Source organism: Malaclemys terrapin, chromosome 8 (genome assembly GCF_027887155.1).
Source record: "Malaclemys terrapin pileata isolate rMalTer1 chromosome 8, rMalTer1.hap1, whole genome shotgun sequence".
In the NCBI taxonomy this organism is placed as follows: Eukaryota; Metazoa; Chordata; order Testudines; family Emydidae; genus Malaclemys; species Malaclemys terrapin.
Genome location: NC_071512.1, coordinates 77,058,264 through 77,078,506, shown reverse-complemented (window position 1 = coordinate 77,078,506; position 20,243 = coordinate 77,058,264). Strand labels below are relative to the sequence as shown.

The window sequence follows — 20,243 nt, the reverse complement described above, 5'->3', positions numbered from 1 at the left end:
CTCCAGGGAAGGTAGATGTCTTTAACAAGCAACACAACTTGAACACCATCACGCATTAAATTCAATATGTTTTACTAACAAAGATCATATTAAGCTACTTCTGCCATGCCATCTTGATACAAGAGCCTTTCCACAACCTGAGACAATAGCAATCCATTTTAAAAGACTTATCCCTATACACTGAAGAAAAATTATGCAGCAAATATAATTACATTCATCTGGTATTTATGCTATGCTATTTTAGAACACTTAGAATAACTGATCAAACATCTATTAGGACATTGCCAAATGAGTATCAAATTATCACCCTGATTCACACACTGCCATCAGACATTGTCAGTAGGCCATATTAAAAATACTCAGGAGTCTTAAAAATTCATATGAATTTAAACTCTGGTCATTTCATTTTAGACTCACTAGCAGATCTTGTGGTAGAGTCCATTGTATTTAACCATTATCAAAATACTTCCATTCACTTTTCTGAAAGTTTCCACTTTGCAAATAAGGTACAGGCAACAAAAAGATTAGATGAGAAAAATACAGGTTTTAATAAGGAAAGCTATCAGAGATGGCTCACGTGCACTGGGCAAGCAGAAATGTTCACAACTTATGTGATGTCTTGATTGCTTTCCAAATTAAAACCAGTTTGCACAGATTGGGAACTATTATATAGATTAAATAACTTCACTGGAATCAGTCTGTGGCAGAGCCAGAAACAGTATGCAGAATGGAATTGCTTCCTAGTCCGATGCCTTAACCACAAAAGTATCCCCAGTGGAAAGGACTATAACAAGAGATCACACAAAGTGGTTAGATTTTAAAGAGGAATGAATAGTCAACATTTGCAGCTATGCAAACCAAAATAATATAAGGGTATTCAAACCTGATTAGGAACATAACATGATCAGCTGCAAGGACCAGGAAGAAACACCCCCCTTTTATATGGAGGCTAGGCACAAGAAGATAGGCACTTCATAAGATCCCCTCTGAAATATCAGGTAGAGACCACTGCTAAAGAACCCTGTGTGAGCAAACTGTCTGTTCCAGTATAGTAATTGTTAAGTTTTCCTGGATGGAACACTTCAAAAACACTTAAGTACTTAGGCAGTATATACAAGCTGGACATCCAAGTAACGTCATGGCTCAAACACATTGACAAAAATTTTTACAGTGAGGCTGTAACTTACATGAGAGCAGGTTTAGACAGGAGGGAAAAAAATTTCCTCACAATATCAGCTTGACACTGGAACCACTGCTGAGAGCAGCCACTGAAACATCAAGGAAAACTTTTTAAAGACATTAGGTAACAATTATATAAGTAATTACCTAGGCTAAACATTAGACTTCACCTAAAATGTCCCTTCTCCCTTCCAGTTCTAGCTTCTGGAAATGAAATTGTATTTCATATGCATATGTAATACAGACACCAGACAGCATGGATTTATCAAGAACAAGTAGTGTCAAACCAACCTGATCGCTTTCTTTGACAGGGTAACAAGCCTTATGGATAAAGGGGAAGCAGTAGATGTGGTATATCTTGACTTTAGTAAGGCTTTTGATACGGTCTCGCATGACCTTCTCATAAACAAACTAAGGAAATACAACCTAGATGGAGCTACTATAAGGTTAGTGCATAACTGGTTGGAAAATCGTTCCCAGAGAGTAGTTATCAGTGGTTCACAGTCATGCTGGAAGGGCATAACGAGTGGGGTCCTGCAGGGATCAGTTCTGGGTCCGGTTCTGTTCAATGTCTTAATCAATGATTTAGATAATGGCATAGAGCAGTGCTTCTCAAAGCCAGTCCACCACCTGTGCAGGGAAAACCCCCGACGGTCCAGTCTGGTTTGTTTATCTGTCGCGTCCGCAGGTTCGGCCGATCGCGGCTCCCACTGGCGTGGTTTGCCGCTCCAGGCCAATGGGCGCTGCGGGAAGTGGCGGCCAGCACATCCCTCAGCCCGCACCACTTCCCGCAACCCCCATTGGCCTGGAGCGGCGAACCGTGGCCAGTGGGAGCTGCGATCGGCCGAACCTGCGGACGTGGCAGGTAAACAAACCAGACCGAACCGCCAGGGGCTTTCCCTGCACAGGTGGTGGACTGGCTTTGAGAAGCACTGGCATAAACAGTACAGTTATAAAGTCTGTGGTTGATACCAAGCTGGGAGGGGTTGCAAGTGCTTTGGAGAATAGGATTAAAATTGGAAAATGATCTGGACAAACTGGAGAAATGGTCTGAAGTAAATAGAATGAAATTCAAAGAGGACAAATGCAAAGTACTCCACTTAGGAAGGAACAATCAGTTGCACACGTACAAAATGGGAAATGACTGCCTAGGAAGGAGTACTGTGGAAAGGGATCTGGGGTCATAGTGGATCACAAGCTAAATATGAGTCAACAGTGTAACAGTTGCAAAAAAAGCAAACATCATTCTGGGATGTATTAGCAGGGGTATTGTAAGCAAGACACAAGAAGTAATTCTTCCGCTCTACTCTGCGCTTACTCGGCCTTAACTGGAGTATTGTGTCATTCTGGGCGCCACATTTCAGAAAGATGTAGACAAATTGGAGAAAGTACAGAGAAGAGCAACAAAAATTATTAAAGGTCTAGAAAACATGACCTATGAGGAAAGATTTAAAAAAATGGGTTTGTTTAGACTGGAGAAGAGAAGACAGAGGGGACATGGTAACGTTTTCAAGTACATAAAAGGTTGTTACAAGGAGGCGGGAGAAAAATTGTTCTTCTTAACCTCAGAGGATAGGACAAGAAGCAATGGTCTTAAAATTGCAGCAAGAGCGGTTTAGGTTGGACATTAGGAAAAACTTTCTAACTGTCAGAGTGGTTAAGCACTGAAATAAATTGCCTAAGGAGGTGGTGGAATCTCCATCATTGGGGATTTTTAAGAGCAGGTTGGACAAACACCTGTCAGGGATGGTCTAGATAGTACTTAGTCCTGCCATGAGTGCAGGGAACTGGACTAGATGACCTCTCGAGGTCCCTTCCAGTTCTGTGATTCTATGATTCACTCAAGAATCCCTATACATTGTGCCAATCACTTTAGTCTCAACTTCCATTACCCCTTTTATTCCATTTAGCGTTCTTCCAAAAAGGCAGCAAGATTAGCATTATTTTGTGTTGTAGCCAACATCCACAAGAGCCTGTGATGAAACCATACTAGTTTTCCCAACGTCAACTAAACCACAATTTACAACCAGTAAACCTATAAATAGGTAAGAAATGCATTAGTGTGCCATCTATAAGCCAGTGTGCTACATGTTCTTGAACAATAGCCTAACAATTAAATTTTTCATTGCTATTTACTTCAGGAAAAGTTGAGACCGTGCTATTCATCTTGGATATATTGTACATAACAGATATTGTTTTACCAGGCCTTCAAGAAGTAGGTGAATTAGAGTGGAATCAGGAGAGAGATTTATTATAGGCTATTTCAGTAAGGAGGGGTTATAATTTATTAATTTAAGATTTGTTATTCTTAAGTGTACATGTGCCCAGAGTGCTGGATGCAAGAGCATTAAAAAACATGCATTTTAAATGTGAAACGTCTAAGAAAAAAAAACTCTATATAAAATCTGAATGTCTATTATCAATTAGTAAACTAAAGAAACAAGTACAGAACACCCATTTTACAACTGAAGACTATAAAATGGGAAGGAAGTAGAGAACAAGCAACATGTAATAAAAATTGAGTTAAAAACTGATTTAAATAAGATTGTTTTGAACTTATTTAAATCCTGACTTTATATCTCTGCACTAGCTGGACAGAATCTCACTTCCTGGTGAAGGAGGCTTTTCAGGGAAAAATCCCCTTGTAGGAGGGTTTCCTTCCAGTTTCATTTTGCTACCAGTCTATTTACAACTATTGTTAATTGGATGATGACTGTAAGCAACTGATACATTTACTACTTAACACAAAGTCAGTCACTATTTTTGTCTCTTCTCTATTCCTCTGGACCACAGGCATCTTTTCCCTTGCATCTTCCCTCCTCCTCTCTACACTTCCCCCATTTCAACCTTTCAATTTTTCCCATCACTGTCTGCTTCCGGCTCAAACACATTAAGATTTCCAACACCAGGCAGCAGAGTCTCATGCTACCTAGTCCCCTGTTCACGTCCCTCCAACTCCACTGGCTCCATCATACCTCCTTCCAGATTCCTCCCCCGCTACATTTCCCCTAACAACCCATACTTGAGGCCGTAGTCTTGAAAAACCAATCTGTAAAAGCACAACCACAGAGAGCAGACAGGAGAAAGGGAAAATAAAAGATGGCACTTTAAGAGACATTCCTTGACAGAGCATTTCTCCAGCACACACCAATAGATTAGTGAATGAAATCCCAGACTGTCTTTATTCTAGCCCAAATCTTCTCCTCCCTACCTGCACCCCCCATCAACAGATATGTCACAAAGAAAAATAGTCAACTTTCAAAGTGGCCTTAAGCAGTATATAGTCCTTACATTTTCTAGTTCATTCTTGAATAATGATTCCTGGATAAACTCAACAGGCCAAACATTTTCCTCTTTTCCTTCTCACACTCTCTCAACATTCCATTGGCTCAGTTTAATAACCCTGTTTTACTGAGGTCTATGAACCCCTTCCCACATATAATAGAGAGCATCACAAAAGGTATTTATTTCTATTATGGATTTTATCTTCTCCACTAGCCCTCCACTCACATACCCTGAGCCATTTTGGAGATGAGTCAGAACACTTGAAATTTTGGAAGAGTGATCATGTAAGTTTTCAGAACAAGACCTCAAGTATTTAACCAAGCTTCTTTTGGGGAAAAACTATCCGATGATTTCTTGAAGTACATAAATTTTGATAAGATTTCTCTCTTCTTGGGTAGTTGGAGGATTGGAAATTGAGATAATGGCAAATCAGTTTCAAATTTAACTATGAAGCAGCTCCCTCGGTTTCATAATAAAGAAGAAAAGCAGGAATTATATGCAACTCAACAAATATGATGGAAATGCAAGTTGAAATACAGGGGAAAAAATTGTTAAGGACTCTACACTGATCAACCACCATTAAGAGACTTATAAATTTTCAATTTTTATCCATATTACATAACCAGAACAGTACAGACCATGTTTGAAGACAAGAATTTATAATGAATGAAATATTTCAAGAATCAAAGTAAAGCTGTGGAAGAGTGAAACTCCCAAACCTTTTTGGTTAAATATGTCAACTCCATTTTATCGAGATAAATTACTCTCTCCAGATAAGTCCATCGAGATCTCTTTTGGACAAAAGGCGAAAGCTCTTTTTAGGTCACCTCTAAAGAAAGTTGACATTTTCGTGTGTGTGCTATTTTATTGTGATGCTATAAGCTAGCCACTTCCATCTCTACTTAAATCACCACAGTACACCACCTTTAAAGACCACTAAATCAAAACAAACTGAAACCATGCCAGCAGTTAATTCACACACCCTAAAACAAGATGAACATGTAACAGCAGAATACATGTTGTGATTATGCCGCAGTGGAATCTCCTCCGTGCATGACTGAAGGAGGCGTCATTGTGATGAAGTCCTGGTGCTATCCTAGAGCATCCTACCCCTCGGGCTCTTCAGTGGGGCTGGGACAGCGCGTTTACACAGGGTCAGAGCAGGGCTGATATTTCTCGCCGTCAGGAAGAAAAATTCAAGTACTCGATAGGTTTTGTAGGAGAACCCAAAGCAACCCCAGTAGGGAAACAGCCTCACCGCCACCTCCTTCCCCCAGCCCAGGGGAGCTCCGGCGGGTCACTCGGGGGCCGCCTCGCAGCGGGTTCACGGCCTGAAACCGAGACAGTCGCTCCCAGCCCCACACGGGGCAAACCCCAACTCGCCGCAATAGCCACCGCCGCCCACGTTCCGGAGACGGCAGGGCGAGCAGACGCTGCTCCTCCGGCACTCGCAGGGAGGCGGATCTCCTGGCTCCGCAGAGCGAGCAGCCGGGAACCCCAGCGCTGGCCGAGGCGAGGGGACGATCCGGCCCGGCCCGGCCCCCGGGAGAGGCAGGCAAGGAGAAGCGAGAGGGGGCGGCTCGCGGCTGGAAGCCGGAAGGGAGCGCGTGTCCCTGTCACTCCACCCCGGCCCGGCGCCCCCGGGCTCTCCCCTCGGGGGTCCCCGTAGCCTGCGGAGAGCGCTTAGGCCCGGCGGCAGGGTAGGTCCCCACCCCGGCTAGACCGGCTGAGCGGGGCTGGGGTCTCGCCCGCCCCTCACCTTGGAAGCGTTGGCCGGGGGGCCGGAGTGCGAACATCGGCTTCCAGTGCAGCCCGGCCCGCAGCCGCCGCCGCCTCGGAGCTCCTCGCCCGGCCTGTCCCGCTGCCTTGCCCCCAAGCTCGCCGCGCTTCTCCGGCCCCAGGCAACCGGGCCACGTCCCTCCGAGAGCCCGGCGCGCAGGCGCACACTCTCCGCCCAGGCCGCCGTCAGCGAGCCACCGGCGGCCGCGAGGACACTTCCCTCCCTGCGCAGCGGAGCGCCCCCGCGGGGCTCCGCGTCCCCCGATACAGAGCCGGGGGCGGCCGATGGCGGGAGCCGAGCCCCATGCCAGGGGCTGGGGTCAGCACCCCCTGCAGGAGAGGTCGGCTGGCTCTCTCCTGAAATGGAAAAGGGCCTGGCGCCCCCTAAGGTCAGGAAGATTGAGCCCTGGGGAGGACCAGGAGGACAAGGGGGCTGAGACTTATAGAATATCAGGGTTGGAAGAGACCTGAGGTGGTCATCTAGTCCAACCCTCTGCTCAAAGCGGGACCAATCCCCACCTAAATTATCCCAGCCAGGGATTTGTCAAGCTGGGCCTTAAAAACCTCTAAGGAAGGCAATTCCACCACCTCCCTAGGTAACCTATTCCAGTACTTGACAGCAGTGTCTGCAGGGCTCCCTTTGTGGAGTCCTCTCAGGGCAGCAGCCACTGCCCCAGGCCCATCTCCCACCCATGACCATCCTGTTGGATGGCAGAGGTTGGAAGAAGGGCACTGGCTCCAACTCAGTGGCCAAAAGGGAGGAGAATTTCACAAGAGTGTGGTTCATGTTGAATATTCCCTGATTTGCCCTGATTTCAATGCCAGTTCGCTGATTTTGTTAAGTAGTGGCTGTTCTAAGCTTAGTGAAACCAGCTATCATTTGGTTTAGACACAGTCTAGGAGCAGCCCTTGTTTGAATCCACCAGCCACCCATCCACTAACAGCATTTGAGTGGTTATTGCCATCACTGTACACCCCAAAAAGGCTGTTCCCTACCCCCTAGGTGGACCTCAAATAGTAGTTGATGCCTTTACCATTTCTAAAACTTCTACTGGAATTATGCCAGAAACCACAGCAATTGCAAAAGGTAGCTGCCACATTTCTCCTTATATAAAAGGCAGTATTATCCTGTTTGTCACACTTAGCATGTAGGCTCATTTGCCTAGTATATTTAATGCTATATATAACAATGCCTTTATTTTAGGATAGTACCCAAAGGCCTCATTCAACATTGGAGCCTATTTGTATTTAGCATAACAAGCTCAGAGGCCCTTGGTTTTAAGCAGTGTACAAAAAACCAAGGGACAGTCTCTGCCCCAATTCTACTAGTGAAGGAGTCCCTTCAAATTGTGCTAGGCTAGGAAATAAAATGAAAGCTTTCTGTATTTGTAGCAACTTCTAATACGAAGCACCACATGAAGCACCGCAAGCATTAAGGATGACCCTAGTTGGTCTAAGTATGTTCAGAGTCGGACAGAATAGTTTGAAGAACAGCAGCTAAAGGAAATATGCAGTTTAGTTTTAACTACAAAAGGAGTGTATACATTAATCAAAGCCAGACCCTTAAAAAGGCAAAGGAATTGCTTTTTAAAAAAAAAAAAAAAAAGTCCCCATTGTAAGATCATACTCTAGGTTGCTGCTATGACTTTCTATGCCACAAAAGAATATCACAGCTGTGATTACAGCAAAGACAGAAGTAGAGGTATTGAATAAGAATAAAAGAGTAATTTATTGCACTAAGAATCCCCAGAAATGGACCAGGGCCCTGTAGTGCCAAGCCCTCTAGAAACACACACCAAAAAGATAGTTCCTGTTCCAAAGGGTTTACAGTGTAAGCAATAATTACATTACTCAAACAGGTTTCCCTCTAGATATGGGCAAGGCATTTCCATGAAGGATTTGTGCACTTCTTTGTTCCACACAACATAAAATGGATTTTAAAAGTGTTTTCCTTCAAACACAGAAACTGAAGGTTTGATGGTGGTAAGCTGCAAAGAGGAAAAATTCAAATATAAACCCTTTCTAATTATAAGGCATTGCCTTCAGGAAGCATTTTTTTATTACAAAATGAAACATCTTTGTTTTTACCTGCTTGAAACCATGGCCCCTAGGAATAGTAGTCATCTTGGCAGTAAACATTTTAGATGGAGAGAAACTGAGAAAAGGGATTTGGCCTGAATTTATAGCTGACTCAGGGGGGTGTGGCAAGTGACTCCACCTAGATCTACCCATGCAACTCCCTTCTGTTCTATTCATAATGGGGATGTAGGTAATATTAAGACACTGTAGATGCAAAAAGGCTCTATCTGAAGAAAAGAGGGGAAGTTAAGTTATTTATGTCTTGTGTAATGTTGGTTGGGATATTTTTAACTATAGATATTTATATTAAAATGTAAGACCCTTGTGAGAATTCTTATTGGATAACAAGCATTTATTTAGACAGGCATACTATAAGAAAAGAAACAAGTACTTTGCTATGAATGGTTTCTTCCTGGGAAAAGGAAAATAAGGTGGAATTTTGAACTCTCTAAAGTTCTAACCCAGACATGGTTAAACTATTTCTGGAATTAGCAAAACATAGAGGCGTAATGCTGCCTACTTGATTTAAGAAAATATTGTGATTTTGAGAGTCACATTTCTTTATTTTTCCTTTCATTAATTGAGTAATTGTTACAGCAAACACCAAGATAACTTCAGATTTAGATTATTTTGTTTTTATTTGTTTTGTGTATTGTGATTGATGTTTACAGATTGGCTTGGGAAGTTTGTTTTTAATGAAAGTGTGTGTTTGGAAAAAAAATATATATATATATTCAATTATCATTAAATATGCAGTAATAGCTCCATAGTAAAGGATGAGTTGAGTTTTGCCCTTAAAGCAGGGATTCAGCCTCTCTGAGTGGAAAAATAAAGCCTACCTTCCCAAAAATTACAGCAATTACTCTTTGAGTGCAAGATGAATTTTCTCAGAATTAACAAATGAAGCTGTTTAATTTGTTTAGGAATTAAGAATTGGTCCTTAAAGAAATTTAGCACTCAGTGTTAGACCTTTTATGTGCCCCTAATGACTGCAATAAGTGTACAACACAGACTCTTCAAACTTACCAGATAGTTAAAACTCGCAGAACTCTTGTGTGTAAACTATCTTTGAATAATTTATTTTAGGATTAATGGTTATTTTCCCCACTGTTATTCATAACAAAAAGTATCTCTATCAGTAAAGGCTGAAAAATATAATGTAATCTATACAGCATTTTAGAAATAAATGGGGGAGAGGACTTCTACTTGCAGTTATTTGTATTGTTAATTTACCATCACCAAAGAACTCCTATGACCTGTCCAGTAGTTTACGAAACACATTTGGATTAACTGACAGTTCTTTATGCCTGGAGAAGTAGGTACAAATCCTGTTTTGAAGACTGTTGTACAGTAATGTGCCTAAATGTATTTTTAGATACACGGGTACAGTTCCAATTTATGTCTATTAGCACAGGAGCCATTCTGATAGATCAGGTGGAAATTAAGCACTCATTAAAGTTATTTTTACGTAAACAATACTTTAAAAAGTCTAAAATGACATTAAAATTATAATAGAAACCATTAAATGCCAAGACATTTTAAGGGTCTAATACTTTAAACAGCTCACCATGGACAGATCTCCGTATCCATGCACAGTAGCTTGCAGAATTGGTGTTTATGTTGTTTTTGTCATTTATAACCCCAGCCACATCTGGGCTTCATTGTTCCAGGAGTCTTAGAGCTCATAAGAGAGAGTCCCTTACAACAGAATCTCCCAATCCTGCAATTACTTGGGTGCTTAACTTTACATGTAGTACTTGCATGCATGAAGTTAAGCATATGAATAACTGTTTAAAGGATCAGGGTCTTGATTAAGGCTGGAACTGCATTATCTCCTTTTTTCATTGCATGTTATATCCTGGTGCAGTAATTTAAGGATACATGGATAATTAAAAACCTAAAATATTTACTATGCTTGTCTGTTGTAGTAGAGTAAACCTAAGGGGGTGGGTCAAAGTGGGAGGGGACAGCATTTTAAATCAATTTTTGCCTAAGGTCTCAATAAAAAAAACAAGTTTACATTTATGGCCTGTCAAGCTCAGAAGAATCTTTTTTTCAGCTAAACAAACTTCTGTACTTCCCTTCCAGCTTGCTCTGAATGTGAGGCTGCTGAGGTTCAACTACCTCAATAATCCATTAATCTCATTGTCACACACGGGAGTAAAACTCAACCTTAGCCTGACATACCAGCCTCACACAGAATAGGAAAATGAAGATCCCTTCCCATAACGCCTTGATATGAAAATTATTGGGAATTTCCTGGGGAGCAAACCCTTCAGTCCTTTGTGCATCTGTACTGGCCCGGGTGTTTGCTCCAGCTGAATGCTGCTCTGTGGTCCAGAGTTGCAGCTGCCACACTCAGGCCTGGTCTACACTACGACTTTAATTCGGATTTATCAGCTTTAATTCGAATTAACCCTGTAACCGTCCACACAACGACGCCATTTAATTCGATGTAAAGGGCCCTTTAAATCGATTTCTGTACTCCACCCCAACGAGCGGAGTAGCGCCAAAATCGATTTTAGCAATTCGAATTAGGGTTAGTGTGGCCGCAATTCGATGGTATTGGCCTCCGGGAGCTATCCCACAGTGCATCATTGTGACCGCTCTGGACAGCAATCCGAACTCGGATGCACTGGCCAGGTAGACAGGAAAAGCCCCGCGAACATTTGAACTTCATTTCCTGTTTGCCCAGCATGGAGAGCACAGGTGACCACAGATACCTCATCAGCACAGGTAACCATGCAGGCTGATAATCGAAAAAGAGCACCAGCATGGACCGTGAGGGAGGTACTGGATCTGATCGCTGTATGGGGAGAGGATTCAGTGCTTGCAGAACTTCGTTCTAAAAGACGAAATGCAAAAACTTTTGAAAAAATTTCCAAGGGCATGATGGAGAGAGGCCACAATAGGGACTCTGAGCAGTGCCGCGTGAAGGTCAAGGAGCTCAGACAAGCCTATCAAAAAACAAAGGAGGCAAACGGTCGCTCCGGGTCAGAGCCGCGGACATGCCGCTACTACGCCGAGCTGCATGCAATTCTAGGGGGGGCTGCCACCACTACCCCACCTTTGTTCGTGGATTCTGGGTCGGGGATAGTCTCGACGCCTGAGGATTCTGCCGATGGGGTAGAGGAGGAGGAGGAGGAGGATGAGCTTGCAGAGAGCACACAGCACTCCATTCTCCCCAACAGCCAGGATCTTTTTCTCACCCTGACTGAAGTACCCTCCCAAGCCTCCCAAGCCAGTACCCAAGACTCTGACCCCATGGAAGGGACCTCAGGTGAGTTTACCTTTTAAAATATAAAACTTGTTTTAAAAGCAAACGGTTTTTAATGATTACTTTGCCTGACTTTGCATTCGCGGTCAGTTCAGCTACTGGAAAAGTCTGTAGCTACTGGAAAAGTCTGTTAACGTGTCTGGGGATGGAGCGGAAATCCTCCAGGGACATCTCCATGAAGCTCTCCTGGAGGTACTCCGAAAGCCTTGCCAGAAGGTTTCTGGGCAGTGCATCCTTATTCCCTCCTCCATGGTAGGACACTTGACCACGCCATGCTTGCAGCAAGTAATCTGGTATCATTGCCTGACAAAGCCTAGCAGCGTATGGTCCCGGTGTTTGCTGGCATTCAAGCAACATCCGTTCTTTATCTTGTTGTGTAATCCTCAGGAGAGTGATATCACTCCTGGTAACCTGGTTGAAATACGGGAACTTAATTAAGGGGACAGAGGTGGCCGTTCCTACTGGGCTGTTTGCCTGTGGCGGAAAATAAATCCTTCCCTGCAGTTAGCCAAGCGCAGATGGGAAATTGGCCCTGAAGTTTTCCGCGTTTGGCTAGCAGGGTTCTTCCCTGTTACCAGCCACGCGGTGGGGGGAGGGTACCGTGATCATCCCAGAGAATTCATGGCGAGGGGGGGGGTCGGCGGCGGGGGGGGGGGGGTAGTTTGGTGCCTGCAGGGATCTTCCCTGATACCAGCCATGCGGTGGGGGGAGGGGTACCGTGATCATCCCAGAGAATTCATGGCGGGGGGGGGGGGTTAGTTTGTTTTCTGGTGCTGCTGAATGTTAACAGAAAAACCGCAGCACTCTACTTGCCTGAAGGGGCCCAGACAAGCCCCCCCACACTGCCCCCCCCCAACTGGCTGAGATTGGCCAGGCTTCTGCAGCACTCTACAGGCTATGCTTGGTATGTGGGAAAGGAGGGTGCAGAAGCTGTAAAACAATGGCTTACCATGGCCGCATGCAAGCCGAATTCTGTTGCCCAGACCTGTGATCTCTAGCAGCAAAGCCACAAGCACTCAGCATTAAGAGGCAAAATGCGACCTTGCACAGAAATCACATGTGCTATGTAATGTGAACAGTGTTGGTCACCGTGAAAGAGTATAAGCATTGTTCTGCAAAATGTAGCTTTTAAAACAATTCTCTCTTTTTTCCCCTCCCTACAGCAGCTGCAAATTCCTCAAGCCTCCCTCCTCCATCCCGAAGGTTATCACAGATAAGGCGTCGTAAGAAGAAGACGCGGGAGGACATGTTTTCTGAAATTATGCAATCCAGCAGGAGTGACAGAGCTCATCTGAATGAGTGGAAGGAAACAGTTTCAAAGTATAGGAAAGAAGTCAGTGAACGTGAGGAGAGGAGGGACCAACGTGAGGAGAGGAGGGACCAACGTGAGGAGAGGAGAGACGATCGAGATGAGAGATGGCGGCAGGAAGACCAGAGGATGAAGGATGCAACGCTGGGGCTGCTCCGGCGTCTGGTGGAGGTTCAGGAACGGCTGCTGGAAAACAGACTGCCGCTTCAGCCCCTGTTCCACCCTCCCCCCTCCCCATGTTCCGTATCCTCCTCACCCAGACGTGTAAGAACGCGGGGGGGGAGGCTCCGTACACCTTCCCATTCCACCCCAGTAGACAGCCCAAGCAAAAGGCTGTCATTTTTTTAACCTTTTCTTTGTGGCTTTTTCCTTCCCAGCAATCCTCCTCCCAAATACCACCCGGGTTCCCTCCCTCTTTTTCTAATCTATTAATAAAGAATAAATGATTTTTAAATGATAGTGACTTTATTAGGTTTGAAAGAAAGCTGGGGGAAGGGGCAGGGTGGGTTCCTTACAGAAAATCAGTCAGTAAAGGGGGAGGGTTTTCATGAAGGAGAAACAAACAGATATTTCACACGGTAGCCTGGCCAGCCATGAAACTGGTTTTCAAAGCTTCTCTGATGCACAGCGCTTCATGGTGTGATCTTCTAATCGCCCTGGTGTCTGGCTGCGCGTAATCAGCAGCCAGGCGATTTGCCTCAGCCTCCCACCCCGCCATAAAGGTCTCCCCCTTACTTTCACAGAGATTGTGGAGCACACAGCAAGCAGAAATAACAATGGGGAGATTTCTTTGGCTGAGGTCAGAGCGAGTCAATAATGAACGCCAGCGACCTTTTAAACGGCCAAATGCACATTCTACCACCATTCTGCACTTGCTTAGCCTGTAGTTAAACAGCTCCTGACTCCTGTCCAGGCTGCCTGTGTATGGCTTCATAAGCCATGGCATTAAGGGGTAGGCTGGGTCCCCAAGAATAACTATGGGCATTTCAACATCCCCAACGGTTATTTTCTGGTCCGGAAAGTAAGTCCCTTGCTGCAGCCCTTTAAACAGAGTAGTGTTCCTGAAGACGCGAGCGTCATGAACCCTTCCCGCCCAGCCCGCGTTGATGTTGGTGAAACGTCCCTTGTGATCCACAAGTGCTTGCAGCACCATTGAAAAGTACCCCTTGCGGTTTATGTACTCGGTGGCTTGGTGCTCCGGTGCCAAGATAGGGATATGGGTTCCGTCTATTGCCCCACCACAGTTAGGGAATCCCATTGCAGCAAAACCATCCACTATAGCCTGCACATTTCCCAGAGTCACTAACTTTCGTAGCAGCACCTGAGTGATTGCTTTGGCTACTTGCATCACAGCAGCCCCCACCGTAGATTTGCCCACTCCAAATTGATTCCCGACTGACCGGTAGCTGTCTGGCGTTGCAAGCTTCCACAGGGCTATCGCCACGCGCTTCTCAACTGTGAGGGCTGCTCTCATCTTGGTATTCTGGCATTTCAGGGCAGGGGAAAGCAAGTCACAAAGTTCCATGAAAGTGCCCTTACGCATGCGAAAGTTCCGCAGCCACTGGGAATCGTCCCAGACCTGCAACACTATGCGGTCCCACCAGTCTGTGCTTGTTTCCCTTGCCCAGAATCGGCGTTCCATGGATAGAATCTGCCCCATTAACAACATGATCTCCAAAGCACTGGGGCCTGTGGTTTCACTGAATTCTGTGTCCGTGTCCGTGTCCATGTCCTCATCATGCTTGTCGCTGCGCTGCCGCCGCCGCTGCCTCCTCGCCTCGTTTTTCTGGTCCTGGCTGAGCATAAACTCCACAAGAACGCGCGAGGTGTTTGCAATATTCATGAGTGCTGTCTTGACCTCAGCGGGCTCCATGCTTGCCGTGGTATGGAGTCTGCAGTGTTCACCCACCCAGGAAAAAAGGCGCGAAAATGGTTGTCTGCCGTCCGTTGCTTTCATGCAGGGAGGGAGGGAGGGAGGGAGTGAGGCTGTACCCAGAACCACCTGCGACGATGTTTTTTGTCCCATCAGGCACTGGGATCTTAACCCACAATCCCAATGGGCGCAGGAGACTGCGGGAACTATGGGATAGCTATGGAATTGCTACCCACAGTGCAACGGTGCAGAAATCGACGCTAGCCCCGGTACTTGGACGCACACCACCGAATTACTGTGCTAGTGTGGCCGCACTCATTTCGACTTTATACAACCTGTTTCTCAAATCCGAATTATCTAAATTCGGATTAATCCCGTAGTGTAGACATACCCTCAGCTTGTCGACACAGAGCTGAATTAGGCCACTCATAGTATTGCTGGCTGTTTGAACTTCCAGTCTGTATGTGCTAGTGCACATAGTTCAATCAGACCTTTGACAAGATCCCATTATTGTTAAGTCTTTTTGGAGAACTGCAACAGATGAAACCAACCTACTACATCTCCAGTTGGCTGATACCCACGTCTCAGACAGGGAATGACACCTTGGGCCAGCTCAAAGGTCTATGTACTCGTATTCAGGGAAGGAATCCGCCTGCAATGGTCCAGGATTTAATGCTATGGCTGATCTCTCAACACCCCCTTGCTATGGCAGTTCATGTACTCTTGGACAAGAGGGCTACTGGCCTTTTCCCATGCACGGATGATTAGCACTGCCAGGAAGCTGAAATTTATGTCCTTGCAGAGTGGAAACATTGCTGGAAAAGAGGCTAATGCACCAAGTAAATTCAGGAGTCTGGAGCAACATCACAGTCAATAACTCATGTGGTGGAACTAGTGCTCCAACATCTGGAGGGCAGTCTACAATGCCTAGCCTCCCTTGATACACAGGTCATCCATGCTTACCGAAACTGAACATCGAGATCTGATGTCTGCATATATATGAGAGAGAGAGTCATGCCGAACTGTACTAAATTGAGTGTTATTCATAAAACTGACCAGGGCTGCCCAGAGGGGGGGGCAAGTGGGGCAATTTGCCCCAGGTCCCATAGGGGCCCCCACGAGAATATAGTATTCTATAGTATTGCAACTTTTTTTTTATGAAAGAGGCCCCTGAAATTGCTTTGCCCCAAGGCCCCTGAATCCTCTGCGCAGCCCTGAAACTGACACTAGAGACTAGGTTGAAACTCCCAAATTAAGGGCCCCATTCTGGTTTGAGGTATACAGGTGAAACTCTCACTGAAGTCATTGACTAGGATAGAAGTCAACCTTATTTACTAGGATGAAATCTAAAACTGCTAATCTTCTTACCTGTGGACTGATTCCACTGTGAGCATAATCTGTTTACAGAGGACACACTTTTGTATTTTGATGAGGGAGCACCCAGAGGATTAGCCATTACAGGGATCTTATGGTCATACCCCGACCTGTCCCCTGCAGAAGCGTTGCCTCAGGTAGGATCCTCTCAAAGGCATCTAGGGCATATGCTAATGTACTTGTCCAATGCAAGAATCTTCAATCCCTTCCCTTCTGGGAACATGTGATTGTATGAACTTCAGGCTCCTGTATAAGGGGATGTAGGCAGTGGCAGAATTTTCATCAAACCACCGAAATCCCGGCCCTTTTGAAGCTGATAGAAAAACTCCCATTGACTTTGTTAGGGTCAGGATTTCACCTTCTGTCTTATGTGAACACTACTGCGAAATTACTGTTACATGTTTTCTTTTTATATAAAACAGGGTAGGTGAGAATTTAAAATGCTGTCTCATGTGCACAAGTACATAGTGGAGAAGCTGCAGCCACCAGCTGCAGTGCATCAGCACAGACAGCTGGACTGCAACTCACTTGGCTTCAGCAACTCCTGTATCCCAACAGAGCTACTAAATTAAGAGGGCTCCCCTTTTCTCTAAGCTCAGAGCACCTCCAGACCTCATAAGTTTTGCAACCTTCCTCGGGCCAGGGTGGATACTGCAGTCATTCTGGAACCCCCACCAGCTTCATCCTCCTACTTCCCAGCTTCATCTGCTTCCCCAAGTCCCATAATATGACCCTTACTCCCAGACTCAGCTTCGTCTCCTTGCTGACTTTATAACATCTGCATTGGATCTGTGGTTTCTGCAGATATATTAAGATATGCAACATGTCCTATAGACTTTAGAAGGTCCACTGTACAGTAAAACTGTAATGGAAGGAGGAATCTAGGTATGGAGCTGTGGGAACCAGTAGGAGCCAGGAACTATGAAGAGCTCCTAAGCTCCACAGGTTTTCTCACCCTCTTCCTCCCACTGACACACAGTTCTATGCAGAGTTCCAGCTCATCTTGTCCCAGTGTTCCGTAAAGATTAAGAGCTTCATGTAGTAGCTGGTTATAATTAATGGAGATATCCCATCTCCTAGAACTGGAAGGGACCTTGAAAGGTCATCGAATCCAGCCCCCTGCCTTCACTAGCAGGACCAAGTACTGATTTTGCCCCAAATCGCCCCCTCAAGGATTGAGCTCACAATGCTGGGTTTAGTGGGCCAATGCTTGAACCACTGAGCTATCTCTCCTCCCCTCACTCCCTTATCTTCTAGTGCATGTGAGAAACATTGTTTACATTAAAAACCTAAGGAAATTCCTTGGCCAAAAAAAAATCAGTTAAAGTGGAGAATATCAGTAATCTAAAGTTTAAAAAAAAATACAAGAATGTTGAATTTAAAAAAAAAAAAAAAAAAAAAAAAAGGCAGAGTAAAAATTAAACTTAAAAGAAACCCAAACATGGGCATGCCCAGGCACCTTAAATCTGCCCCCAGGGAGACATAGTCAGTAAAACCAGACATTCTGAGACTATGTTATCCATTCATGACAGAGGTTCAGATACACCCTCAGTGATTACAAAAACTAAAATTCCTTACTCTCAATTGTACAGTGATTGCATCAACCTTGACTTTCTTGTTGCCCAGCCAGACTTAGGCCACAGAAAGAGCTGTATTTTACAAATTCCTGATTATACAAATATCTAGGGCCCTACCAAATTGACAGTCATAGGATTTAAAAAGTCACAGATTTCATGATTTCAGTTACACTGCTACCTCAATATAACGCTGTCCTTGGGAGCCAAAAAATCTTACCGCATTATAGGTGAAACCGCTGTGAAAGTAGAATGAATTATATTGTAAAAATAGAATGGATTAAAGAAATGCTGTATGTACCTTTAAGCAGACATAAGGAATGTTAAAATACAGGTGTCAGGAAAAGAAACATTAAGGCATAAACAATGAGTCCACTTTTGCTAATGGTGGAACATTAACCGAAAATCTGTAAAAGTTAGTAAGGAAATTGAATATGTATGTCTAGCCTCAGGTAAACTTGTCAGTTCTGCTTTCTTTGTCCTCTTGTTAAGTTCGCACCCTTTTTATCTGTATAAAATAAGGTAGTGTAGGTCTTGCATGGTGCTCACATTATCTGAGTGTATTAGCAGAGCGCTGTGCTAATAAACAGAATGGTCTAACAAATTGTGAGTCCTGAATCTAACTTCGACAATTTGGAGGTTCCACCGAGATGGCAACTGTCTTCACTGGGGCTGTGTGATTCCTGACCGTTTTTGTAGGATGACCGTGGCAGCTGGCACCTGGGCATTTGGCCCGAGCGGTCCTCCTCCTGAATGGAAGGGCACACGACCACAGTGAAGTCTACGCCATCGAACCTGTTGGTTCCCACTCTGTTCTGGTAGGGATCCCGGGATCTGACATCAGGAATCTGGTCAGGTAATTATTTCTGTGTTTTGTCTGGACTGAGGACTATCCTGTCTCTGTGTCTATCCGTCCTCCTGTGGAGTGTTTGAGTCTGGGTGCCGTCTCCGTCCGGGGATCGGCCGACCAAGGGGTTCCTGTCCCCGCGGTCTGAGTGAGTGAAATCTGCACAATTGCAGCCGCACCGCACCTTGGGTAAAACCCTTGGTGTGAAAGCAAGGGAGATTGAGGCAGTAGCCTGTGGGCTCCTTTTGTGTGTTGCACCGGGCATCGCTCTGACGAACCCAAATTTCCTTCTTGTGTGATTGGTATGTTTAAAGTCCTCCTGTATGGGTAACCAGACGTCTAAGTCGGGACAGTTCCCTAAAGGAATGCTGGCTCATTTTATGTATTTTAGGAAGGATCCGGACTCCTGTAAATTTCTGGAAAAATGGTCTAGGTTAACTCAGAGAGATCCCAAAACTCAGTGGCCACTGTTAGGATCTTGGGACAAAGACCGAGCGGACGGCTTAAAAGACAAAATCGGCCAACCTAAAACTAAATTGGCCAGAGGAGAGGTTGATTGTTTCATGCATTGGTGGGAAGAGGCAAATTGTAGGTGAACAGAATCGAAACTTGCCTCTCTCAAAGATTCAAATGATAAGTTAAAAGCTTTATTGGAAGCCTCCTTTCCCACCACCAGACTGAGCGCTCCCCTTTACCCCGTTCTCCGAGCAGACTCAGATCGATCCCAACCCCCTTCATACTCCCATCTCATTGTGAAAAAGGACGAAGAAAACCCCTTGTTAAATTCTGGGGACGACGATGAGAAAGACGCATTAATTGGCTTGGCAGCCTTGCATCGGATCAATAGACGATCACCAGCCTCCTCAGTTTAGGAGCAATTCTCAGAGGTCACCAGTTCAGACCAGTCCGGACCGTCCAATGCCACCCAGGCCCATTCCTCCGGTACCGCTCAGGCCTGTAAAGAAAAATCCCTTGTTCCCCCGAAACCCTCCAGTCTGCCTCACTCCTCTGCTTTTTCTTATACATGCAAAGATAGCCTGAATAAGGATTGGGCCCGTTGCTTGCGCTCTAGTTCTAAAACTGTCCAAGCTCCCCTCTGAATCCTGCATACTGGGGGCCAAGAAGGGGGTCCCACTTGGACCTATAAACCCTGGACTCGCACAGAGCTCCTTTCAATTGTAAAAGGCTTTCCAAAGCCCCTGGAAAATCCTACCAAATTCTGAGAGGGATTTTTGTTAGTATGCGACACCGATGAACCCTCTGAGGCAGACCTCCTGCAGCTGTGTAAGCTACTTGTAACCCCTAGCGAACATGAAAAATGGCTCACAGCAGCAAACTGGCCCGTCAGTGAGCGCCACTCTAATTTGCCAGACACCGGTCCGGACGCTGAATACCGGAAAAAGTGTAAGGACTGAGCTAAAAATCTACCTGAAGCCATCCCGTGAGTATGGACTCCTAAAACCAGCTGGACAGCCATACACTGCTGTAAACAGCAACAGGGAGAAAACCCGGATGACTATCGCACCCGTCTGACTGATGTTTTTCTGCAATATTCTGGTATACAGCAACTGGATGAAAATGGACAGGGCACCCTGGGTCATACGTTTGTTAATGGCCTCCTACCTGCTATTGGCAGTATGCTAAAGCGAATAAGTGTTGGGTGGGAG

At 45.2% G+C, this 20,243-nt stretch overlaps 2 protein-coding genes across 13 annotated transcripts in view; one reads left to right on the top strand and one right to left on the bottom strand.

Moving 5' to 3' along the window:
- The window catches only part of EVI5 (ecotropic viral integration site 5), a 142,738-nt gene extending 136,114 nt beyond the window's left edge, over positions 1-6,624 (bottom strand). For 8 of the 12 annotated variants that reach the window (XR_008445871.1, XM_054036622.1, XM_054036611.1 and 5 more), the window contains exons 1-2: positions 6,224-6,313; positions 1,188-1,268 (exon numbers count right to left, since the gene is read on the bottom strand). The gene's annotated coding sequence lies outside the window, so the exon portion shown is untranslated. Of the gene's footprint in view, positions 1-1,187; positions 1,269-6,223 lie in introns of all 12 variants that reach the window. The other 4 variants (XM_054036615.1, XM_054036620.1, XM_054036621.1 and 1 more) reach the window with 2 other exon arrangements.
- Positions 1-20,243, top strand: part of LOC128842462 (uncharacterized) — a 31,103-nt gene that overhangs the window by 2,703 nt on the left and 8,157 nt on the right. Inside the window, exon 3 of the mRNA XM_054038485.1 lies at positions 5,565-6,019. Coding sequence (XP_053894460.1) covers positions 5,565-6,019 — 455 coding nt within the window. The remainder of the gene's footprint in view (positions 1-5,564; positions 6,020-20,243) is intronic.